This window comes from Rhinoraja longicauda, chromosome 38 (assembly GCF_053455715.1).
Source record: "Rhinoraja longicauda isolate Sanriku21f chromosome 38, sRhiLon1.1, whole genome shotgun sequence".
NCBI classification, from domain to species: domain Eukaryota; kingdom Metazoa; phylum Chordata; class Chondrichthyes; order Rajiformes; family Arhynchobatidae; genus Rhinoraja; species Rhinoraja longicauda.
Genome location: NC_135990.1, coordinates 7219827 through 7231434, shown reverse-complemented (window position 1 = coordinate 7231434; position 11608 = coordinate 7219827). Strand labels below are relative to the sequence as shown.

General features: G+C 49.8%; 1 protein-coding gene across 1 annotated transcript in view; it reads left to right on the top strand.

Annotated features, from left to right (window-relative positions):
- Positions 1–375: 375 nt before the first annotated feature.
- The window catches only part of nrg4 (neuregulin 4), a 29734-nt gene continuing 18501 nt past the window's right edge, over positions 376–11608 (top strand). The window contains exon 1 of the mRNA XM_078429835.1: positions 376–414. Coding sequence (XP_078285961.1) covers positions 402–414 — 13 coding nt within the window. The 5' untranslated portion in view covers positions 376–401. The remainder of the gene's footprint in view (positions 415–11608) is intronic.

Below are 11608 nucleotides of genomic sequence, written 5' to 3'. Positions count from 1 at the left end.
TGCTGAGTTACTCCAGCATTTTGTGAATAAAAGGAATCATGGGATATGGGGAGAAAGCAGGAACGGGGTGCTGATTTTGGATGATCAGCCGTGATCATAATGAACGGCGGTGCTGGCTCGAAGGGCCGAATGGCCTACTCCTGCACTATTTCTATTGCCCGTTCCACGCAGCCTTACTTGCGCCTTTGCCCAAAGTTCCCCGTGCTTTTTCCACCAGATGTAGTCTGTGCCTCTGATGTGGAGAGTCTGTCGTTCTCAGTCGGCAAGCAGCATCTGCTGCCTCCCAGCTGATTTAATGCACCCAACGTTGCAAAAGCCAACAATCCCCATTCCTGAAACCCACTAATATCAAACTTTTATTCCTTTTAGGTCGGATCCTGATTCGAAAGGACCGCAGTGACATGGAGACACCAGGTAGGGAATGTTACACACAAAATGCTGGAGTAACTCAGCGGCACACAGGCAGCATTCTCTGGAGAGAAGGAATGGGTGACGTTTTGGGTCGGGACGGGTCTGAAGAAGGGTCTCGACCCAAAACGTCACCCATTTCCGTCTCTCCAAAGATGCTACCTATCCTGCTGAGGCCCTTCTTCAGTCAATAGACAATAGACAATAGGTGCAGGAGTAGGCCATTCAGCCCTTCGAGCCAGCACCGCCATTCAATGCGATCATGGCTGATCACTCTCAATCAGTACCCCATTCCTGCCTTCTCTCCATACCACCTCACTCCGCTATCCTTAAGAGCTCTATCCAGCTCTCTCTTGAAAGCAGCCAACGAACTGGCCTCCACTGCCTTCTGAGGCAGAGAATTCCACACCTTCACCACTCTCTGACTGAAAAAGTTCTTCCTCATCTCCGTTCTAAATGGCCTACCCCTTATTCTTAAACTGTGGCCCCTTGTTCTGGACTCCCCCAACATTGGGAACATGTTTCCTGCCTCTAATGTGTCCAATCCCCTAATTATCTTATATGTTTCAATAAGATCCCCCCTCATCCTTCTAAATTCCAGTGTATACAAGCCTAGCCTAGTCAGGAGAAAGGGAAACGAGAGATATCATAAGAGCAATAGATCGGGTAGGTGCACAGGGTCTCTTGCCCAGAGTGGCGGAATCGAGGACCAGAGGACATGAGTTCAAGGTGAAGGGGGAAAAATTTAATAGGAATCTGAGGGGTAACCTTTTCACACAAAGGGTGGTGGGTGTATGGAACGAGCTGCCAGAGGAGGTAGTTGAGGCTGGGACTATCCCAACGTTTAAGAAACAGTTAGACAGGTACATGGATAGGACAGGTTTGGAGGGATATGGACCAAACGGGCGAAGGTGGCTGGTGTGGGCATGTTGGTCGGTGTGGGCAAGTTGGGCCGAAGGGCCTGTTTCCACACTGTATCACTCTATGCCTCTGTGACTATACATAGACAGTGATGTAGAGAGATATAGAACAAATTAATGAAAGATATGCCAAAAAATGAATGCTGCCGACTTGGGGGCGATTAGTGGGATCGGAATGTGCTTCGATTTCTATGTAGTAAATTTCATCGGCACGATTGAAATTTTGGAAAATATTACAATCATTCAGCCATACAGCAGGGAAACAATCCCTTTGGTTCACCGAGTCCATTCCACCATCAAGCATCCATTGACACCAATGCAACACTGGTCCCATTTTATTCTCTCCACATGCCACAGAGCCATCCACTCACCTGCAAACTAACTGCAGTTCAGTGACAGGTTTACCCGCCAACTCGCACACCTTGGGCTGGCAACTGGAGTACCCTGACGAAACCCACAGGGTCTCAGGAAAACGTGCAAACTCCACACAGGCAGCTCTGGAGGACAGGATTAGTTTAGAGGTACAGCGCGGAAACAGGCCCTTCGGCCCACCGGGTCCGCGCCGACCAGCGATCCCCGCACGTTAACACCATCCTACACCCACATGGGGCAATTTTTTAAAACATTTATTCCAAGCCAATTAACCTACAAACCTGCGCGTCTTTGGAGAGTGGGAGGAAACCGAAGATCTCGGAGAAAACCCACGCAGGACACGGGGAGAACGTACAATCTCCGTACAGACAGCACCCGTAGTCGGGATGGAACCCGGGTCTCCGGCGCTGCATTCGCTGTAGGGCAGCAACTCTACCGCTGCGTCACTGTGACCTCCTGTGATTGAACCAGGTGACTGCCACGTCACTGTGAAGCACTATCTTGCCACTCTTTTAAACATGGATGTAATGCTGAGGCTTTAAAAGGCGATGGTCAGACGGGCATTGGGAGTATTGTGAGCAGTTTTGGGCCCCGTATCTGTGGAAGGATTTGCTGGCACTGGAGAGGGTCCAGAGGAGGTTTACGAGAACGATCCCGGGCACGATTAGGTTAACATATGATGAGCATTTGAAGGCACTGGGCCTGCACTCGCTGGAGTTTAGATGGATGAGGGGGGACCTCATTGAAACTTACCGAATAGTGAAAGGCCTGGATAGAGTGGATGTGGAGAGGATGGTTCCACTAGTGGGAGAGTCTAGGACCAGAGGGCACAGCCTCAGAATAAAAGGATGTACCTTTAGAAAGGAGGCAAGGAGGAATTTCTTTAGTCAGTGGGTGGTGAATCTGTGGAATTCATTGCCACCGATGGCTGTGGAGGGTATTTTTAAGGCGGAGATTAACAGACTCCTGATTTGTACGGGTGTTAAGGGTTATCAGAATCAGAATCAGAATTACCTTTATTGTCATCCAAAAAATCAAGTCTTTTGGACGAGATTTCGTCACCCACAGTCCAACAGTAAGAGCAATAAAATAAGCTATTACACAACCACAAACCAACACAAAAGAAAAAAAAAGAAACATCCATCACAGTGAGCCTCCTCCAGTCACCTCCTCACTGTGATGGAAGGCCAGAATGTCTTTTCCCTTCCCCTGCCATCTTCTCCCGCGGTCAGGCTGTTGAAGTTGCCACGTTCCAGGCCGCGCCGGACGGTGAAAGGTCCGCAGCGGGCCGACCCAAGCGAAGACGCCGCCGTTGCACGTCGGGGCGGTCGTGGCTCCCGACATTGAAGCCCCCGCCGAGCAGGAAAGGCAGGAGATTGGGGTTGAGGGGGAATGATAGATCAGCCATGATTGAAGGTGGAGTAGACTCAATGGGCCAAATGGCCTAAATCTGCTCCTGTGACTTACGAACGTGAATTTATAAACAGACCAATTGTGTCTGTTCTCTCTTCCCTATAAGCCAGCCAATCTTCTGTTCACACCAATACATTACCTCATGCATCAGTATTTTGAAATTTCCACAATGACCTTCGAGGCATGTTACCAAATCCCTTCTGGAAATCGTGTGGGCATAGGGTTAGTATTGAAACATGCATCAAGATACAGTGAGAACCTTTGTGTTGGGTCCTATCCAGGCACATCATACCACAAATGAGCTAACAGGTATTGCAAAAGACAAAATATGCAGAGTGCAGTATATAGTAGTAGAGTTACTGGGCAAGTACAGATTAAACGAAAGCGCAAGGATCATAGTGAGGTAGAATGGAAGATCGGGATTTATCCTTTGCCGAAGAGACGTCCGTTCAAGAGGCAGATAACGTGGAGAAGAAATTGTTTCTTGAATCTGGTGGTATGGGCTTTCAAGCTTTTCTATCTCCAACAGGAGAGAATGACAGAGGTGTGAGTGGTCCTTGATTATGTTGGCTGCTTTCCCAAGGCAGTGTGGAATCGATGGGGAAAAAGCTACTTTACACGATGGCGTCCACAACTCTCTCCAATTTCTTGCGGTCTTGGGCAGGGTTAAGTTGCATCAGGATAGGATTCCCCTTTACAGCTCAAACAAGATTTAATTTTCAGAAAACCACTTTCACTTGGCTTTTGGAGCTAATCCTCATGGAATCATTGAATATGCAGCAGGGAAACATGCCGACCACCTCTCTGCTGACCACAAACTAGCCATTATTACTAATCCTACCCTAGGCCATTTTATTCTCTCCATATTCCCCCCAGATTCTACCACTCACCTACACGTCAGGGCTCCTTTCTACAGCAGTGGGTGGCATGGTGGCGCATTGGTAGAGTTGCTGCCTCAAAACACCAGAGACCTGGGTTCGATCCTGACTATGGATGCTGCCTGCACGGAGTTTGCACGTTGTCCCTGAGACTGCGTGGGTTTTCTCCGGGTGCTCCGGCTTCCTCCCACATTCCAAAGACGTGCAGGTTTGTAGATTAATTGACTTCTGTAAATTGTTCCTAGTGCGTAGGGTAGAACTAGTGTATGGGGTGATTGCTGGTCGGCTTTTTTTTTTTTTTTTAATTAATTTTTATTTATTTTTATTTTTATTTTTTTTTTATATCAAAAAATACTTTATTCAAATAATAAATATCATTCACAAAACATATTCTTAAACAAGCCCATCCGACATTTCCGGAGGTTACATTTGGTACAGACATTCACTTAGACATTTACTTACATTTAGACATTTACCCAGTATCCCTTATTTGGAGGGGCGTCTCTCTCCACCACACCCTGCCCCCCATGTCCAGCAGCGGAAGGACCCTAGACTGTGGTCCTCCCCCACAGGGCCTTAGCGTTGGCTGCACCAAGCTTCAGAGCGTCCCTCAGCACGTACTCCTGCAGTCTGCAGCGGGCCAGTCGGCAACATTCCCCCACGGACAGCTCGCTCCGCTGGGAGGTCAACAAGGGTCGGGCAGACCAAAGAGCGTCTTTCACCGAGTTGATGACCTTCCAGCAGCACTCGATGTCAGTCTCTGAATGCGTCCCTGGGAACAGTCCGTAGATCACAGAGTCCTCTGTGACGGAGCTGCTCGGAATGAATCGTGACAGGGACCCCTGCAGACCTCTCCAGACTCTCTTGGCAAATCCACACTCTGTGAAGAGGTGGGCCACCGTCTCCTCTCCGTAGCAGCCGTCCCGAGGGCAGAGTGCGCTGGTAGTGAGGTTTCGGCGGTGCAGGAAGGATCTGACTGGGAGGGCTCCCCTCACCACCAGCCAAGTCAGGTCTTGGTGCTTGTTGGTGAGTACTGGCGATGAGGCATTTTGCCAGACAAGCTGGGCTGTCTGTTCTGGGAACCACGCCACAGGATCCATGGAGTCATTCCCCTGCAGTGCCTGCAGGACATTCCGTGCTGACCACTGCCCGATGGACTTGTGGTCAAAGGTGTTGGTCCGGAAGAACCTGTCCACAAACGACAGATGGTTCGGCAATGTCCAGCTGACTGGCACATTGCGTGGCATCTGCGCCAGGCCCATCCTTCGCAACACCGGGGACAGGTAGAACCTCAGCAGGTGGTGGCATTTGGTGCCCACATGCCTTGGCTCTACGCTCCGCCTGATGCAGCCACACACGAAAGTGGCCATCAGGATGAGGGCGACGTTGGGCACGTCTTTACCCCCGTTGTCTGCCGACTTGTGCATTGTGGATCGTCGCACCCGGTCCATCGCCGACCCCCAGATGAAGCGGAAGACGGCCCAGGTGATCCCCTTGGCGTGGGAGGGAGGGACGGGCCACACTTGCGCCAAGTACAGCAGCCCCGAGAGCACCTCACACCTGATGACCAGGTTTTTCCCCGTGATGGAGAGGGAGCGCTGCTTCCACAGCTCCAGCTTCTTCCCCACCCTGGCTATCCGCTCCAGCCAATTTTTGTTACATGCCTCAGCCTTCCCGAACCAGATCCCCAGCACCTTCAGGAAGTCAGGCTTGATGGTGAAGGGGATGGAAGATCGGTCGGGCCAGTTGCCAAAGAGCATGGCCTCGCTCTTCCTGCGGTTTACCCTGGCCCCTGTGGCCAACTCAAACTGGTCGCAGACGCTGATCAGTCTGCGGACCGACCCTGGATCCGAGCAGAAGACGGCGACATCGTCCATATACAGGGAGGCCTTGACCTGAGTGCCCCCACTGCCTGGCAATGTCACTCCTCTTATGCTCGCATCCTTCCTGATGGATTCGGCAAAGGGTTCAATGCAACCTGGACCGGAAGATGATCTTGGAGGATTCAGAGGTAAAGAGCCGAGCTTGCCGGCCCTTCAACTCTCTCAGTTCCTCCCTCACATCCACCCCTCTCCTCTGCAGAAGGAGCAGTTGCTGCAAATCTGTCTGGAGTTGGCACAGTTCCCTCTTACCCTGTCTTGCTCTCTGAACTTTTTTTTTTTTTATCAAAAAATACTTTATTCAAATAATAAATATCATTCACAAAACATATTCTTAAACAAGCCCATCCGACATTTCCGGAGGTTACATTTGGTACAGACATTCACTTAGACATTTACTTACATTTAGACATTTACCCAGTATCCCTTATTTGGAGGGGCGTCTCTCTCCACCACACCCTGCCCCCTCCATGTCCAGCAGCGGAAGGACCCTAGACTGTGGTCCTCCCCCACAGGGCCTTGACGTTGGCTGCACCAAGCTTCAGAGCGTCCCTCAGCTCTCTGAACACCTTGGTGAGTCAAAGGCCTGTTTCCACCCTGCATCTCTAAACTAAACTAAACTATCAATTAACCCTCCAACCCACCCACCTTTGGGATGTGGTAGGAAACCCGAGCACCAGGGGGAAACCCACGTGGGTCTCAATAAGAACATGCAAACTCCACGCTGACAGCACTTCAGGGTTAAACACAGGTAACTGGAGCTGAGAGGCAGCAGCTCTACTGGTTTATGTTCATAAGTGATCAGAGCAGAATTAGGCCTCTCGGCCTATCAAGTCTACTCCGCCACTCAATCATGGCTGATCTATCTTCACCTCTCAAGCCTTAGACAATAGACAATAAGTGCAGGAGGAGGCCATTCGGCCCTTCGAGCCAGCACCGCCATTCAATGTGATCATGGCTGATCATTCTCGATCAGTACCCCGTTCCTGCCTTCTCCCCATACCCCCTGACTCCACTATCCTTAAGAGCTCTATCCAGCTCTCTCTTGAATGCATTCAGAGAATTGGCCTCCACTGCCTTCTGAGGCAGAGAATTCCACCTGGTTATGGACCTTCTCCCCATAACAGCTGACACCTTTGCTGAACAAGAATCTATCTATCTCTAAATTCATTGACCTGGCCTTCATGGTCCTGCTGGTTCTGTGCCTGCAGTGGCCAATACCTACCCTCCACCCAGTATTGCCTGCTGGCTACTTTGGGCAGCACGGTGGCGCAGCAGTAGAGTTGCTGCCTTACAGTGCTTACAGCGCCAGAGACCCGGGTTTGATCCCGACGACGGGTGCTGTCGGCAAGGAGTTAGTATGTTCCCCCTGTGACCTTGTGGGTTTCCTCTGGGTGCTCCGGTTTCCTCCCACCGTCCAGAGGCGTACAAGTGTGTGGGTTAATTGGCTTGGTATAAATGTTTAAAAGTGTACAGATGTACAGGTTCATAGACAGGCCCTTCCAGCCAGCACCACCATTCAATGTGATCATGGCTTCTCAAAAATCGGCTTGTACTCGCTGGAATTTAGAAGATTGAGGGGGGATCTTATAGAAACTTACAAAATTCTTAAGGGGTTGGACAGGCTAGATGCAGGAAGATTGTTCCCGATGTTGGGGGAGTCCAGAACAAGGGGTCACAGTTTAAGGATAAGGGGGAAGTCTTTTAGGACCGAGATGAGAACGTTTTTTTTCACACAGAGAGTGGTGAATCTGTGGAATTCTCTGCCACAGAAGGTAGTTGAGGCCAGTTCATTGGCTATATTTAAGAGGGAGTTAGATGTGGCCCTTGTGGCTAAAGGGGTATGGAGAGAAGGCAGGTACAGAATACTGAGTTGGATGATCAGCCATGATCATATTGAATGGCGGTGCGTACAGGCTCGAAGGGCCGAATGGCCTACTCCTGCACCTATTTTCTATGGTTCTATGTTTTTCTATGGCTGATCATTTGTAGGTTAATTGGCTTTGGTAAAATTGTAAATTGTTCCTAGTGTGTGTAGGATAGTGTTAATGTGCGGGGATCGCTGGGCGGCGCGGACTCAGTGGGCCGAAGGGCCTGTTTCCACGCTGTATCGCTAAACTGAACTAAATTACTTAAAACTGGATGGGAAACGTGGCCCCATGGAGAAATACATACAGAATACAGAATACAGAGCCTTTATTTGTCATTCGGTACCGAGGTACCGAACGAAATTACGTTACCAGCAGTCACACAAAAAAAGAAACACAATACACATGACCCCAACACAAACATCCATCACAGTGACTCCAAACACCCCCTCACTGTGATGGAGGCAACAAAACTTCCGCTCTCTTCCCCACGCCCAAGTCCCCGCGGCCGAGCCACACCGGGCGCTGAAACATCCCACGGCCGAGCCGGGCGATGGAAGGCCCCGCGGCCGTACAGTTGATTGACAAGAATTGGATGATGCAAGCAAATTCTGCCAGAATATATAATTTATAGGATTCTAATGTCAAGAGGGCGTGGGTTGTGATCGTACAGCTTCAGTAATGTTGCGTTGCCACAGGCATTGGGTTTCGGTGAAACATTCAATCAAAACGTACAGGTATATAGGTTAATTGACTGGGTAAATGTAAAAATTGTCCTTAGTGGGTGTAGGATAGTGTTAATGTGCGGGGATCGCTGGGCGGCACGGACTTGGTGGGCCGAAAAGGCCTGTTTCCGGCTGTATATATATGATATGATATGATATGATAAAACCTGTCAACCAGTTGGTGCTTATCAAAGGAGGGAATGGGGTTCCGCAGGGAGCTGGACAATGTACCTTCCACAGCCAGCTATCAATGCACTGATCCATAGTTCACCATGTCTGCTGGTCGCGGGACCTTGCTGTGTGAAAATCTGAAGCCCTAAAGGATTGAAAAGTGAACTCCCAAGGCTCTGAACCTGAGCAAATAAATTTAGTGCTCTTTAGTTTTAGTTTTAGTTTTAGAGATACATAGAAACATAGAAAATAGGTGCGGGAGTAGGCCATTCGGCCCTTCGAGCCTGTACGCACTGCCATTCAATATGATCATGGCTGATCATCCAACTCAGTATCTCGTACCTGCCTTCTCTCCATACCCCCTGATCCCTTTAGCTACAAGGGCCACATCTAACTCCCTCTTAAATATAGCCAATGAGGGAGTTAGAAACAGCGCAGAAACAGGCCCTTAGGCCCACCGGGTCCGCGTCGACCAGCGATCCCCGCACCTTAACACTACCCAACACACACTGGGACCAATTTTACATTTACATTCATACCAAGCCAATTAACCTACATACCTGCACATCTTTGGAGTGTGGGAGGAAAGCGAAGATCTCGGAAACAACCCACGCAGGTCAAGGGGTGAACGCATGAACTCTGTACGGACAGCACCCGTAGTCAGGATCGAACCCGGTCTCTGGCGCTGTAAGCGCTGTAAGGCAGCAACTCTACCGCTGCGCCACCGTGCCGCCAAGGGTTTGGTGCTCTTTAAGATGATCCCACTGTTTCTGTGTGTTCGGAGACGTTGTGGTCATGAGGTAAGGGTTGTCGATGGTGTGCGATGAAGGATGTTGTTCATTCACCCAAGTGTCATCCAAATTATGGTCTCGGGATGCTCCCTATTGCACCGGTGACATTTCCACTCTCAACGTCAGAGAATCTGTGTGTGTCTGATAATTAAATGTTATGCTTACGTGCAGGGAATCTTTCATGGGAAGGCTTATCTGCATTTATTTTGTTCTTCCTCAATTATGATCGTGGCACCAAGTACTGGTACTTGTGTAGAGACACAAGGGGTGGCATATGGAGGGTGGCTCGGTGGCACAGTGGTAGAGTTGCTGCCAACAAACCCAGTTTTGACCCTGGCTACTGCCTACAGATCTGAACAGAGTTTATACGTTCTCTCTGTGACAACGTGGGTTTTCTCCGGGTGCTCCGGTTTCCTCCCACACTCCAAAGACAATAGACAATAGACAATAGACGATAGGTGCAGGAGTAGGCCATTCAGCCCTTCGAGCCAGCACCGCCATTCAATGCGATCATGGCTGATCACTCTCAATCAGTACCCCGTTCCTGCCTTCTCCCCATACCCCCTCACTCCGCTATCCTTAAGAGCTCTATCCAGCTCTCTCTTGAAAGCATCCAACGAACTGGCCTCCACTGCCTTCTGAGGCAGAGAATTCCACACCTTCACCACTCTCTGACTGAAAAAGTTCTTCCTCATCTCCGTTCTAAATGGCCTACCCCTTATTCTTAAACTGTGGCCCCTTGTTCTGGACTCCCCCAACATTGGGAACATGTTTCCTGCCTCTAATGTGTCCAATCCCCTAATTATCTTATATGTTTCAATAAGATCCCCCCTCATCCTTCTAAATTCCAGTGTATACAAGCCCAATCGCTCCAGCCTTTCAACATACGACAGTCCCGCCATTCCGGGAATTAACCTAGTGAACCTACGCTGCACGCCCTCCATAGCAAGAATATCCTTCCTCAAATTTGGAGACCAAAACTGCACACAGACGTACAGGTTTGTAGGCCAATTGGCTTGGTTAGTGTGCAGGGATTTCTGGTCGGCACGGGGACTCAGCGGGCTGAAGGGCCTGTTTCCAAGCTGTTTCTCTAAATGAAAGAGCTGTATCTCTAAACAAAACCCACGCAGCGGTAGAGTTGCTGCCTTACAGCGGCGGAGTCTTGGGTTCAATCCTGACTACAGGTGCTGTCTGTATGGAGTTTGTACGTTCTCCACATTCCTGATCTATTTGCACCTCATCAATCCTCCAGCTTCACAACCAGCAACTCTCTAATCCATTTGTTCACACGTTATTTTTTAAATACTTTTTTTAGTTTTCAGAGATACAGTTCGGAAACAGGCCCTTCGGCCTACCGAGTCCGCGCTGACCAGCGATCCCCACTCATTAACATAAGCCTACAAACACTCACTGGGAACAATTTACACTTCTACCAAGTATACAAACCCAAGCTAATTAACCTACAAACCTGTACGTCTTTGGAGTGTGGGAGGAAACCGAAGATCTTGGAGAAAACCCACGTGGGCATGGGGAGAACGTACAAACTCCGTACAGACAGCACCCGTAGTCGGGATCGAACCCGCATCTGTGGCGCTGTGAGGCAGCAACTCTACCGCTGCGCCACCGTGTTCATCTCTGACCCTAGTCCAGGCATCAAACAACCCCCCCTTACCTGTTTTCACCTTTGACCTGCCACGCTTTGTCCTGTCCCTGCTTGTCCTCTTCAAACCTTCTTTCCATCCCCCACCACCCCTGTAGACAATGGACAATAGGTGCAGGAGTAGGCCATTTGGCCCTTCGAGCCAGCACCACCATTCAATGTGATCATGGCTGATCATTCTCAATCAGTACCCCGTTCCTGCCTTCTCCCCATACCCCCTGACTCCGCTATCCTTAAGAGCTCTATCTAGCTCTCTCTTGAATGCATTCAGAGAATTGGCCTCCACTGCCTTCTGAGGCAGAGAATTCCACAGATTCACAACTCTCTGACTGAAAAAGTTTTTCCTCATCTCCGTTCTAAATGGCCGACCCCTTATTCTTAAACTGTAGAAGGGTCCCGACCCAAAATCTCACCTGCCCATGTTCTCCAGAGATGCTACCTGACCCGCTGAGTTACTCCATCACTTTGTGTCTTATGTGAGCAACATGATCTGTGTCTAAGGGCGGCATGGTAGAGTTGCTG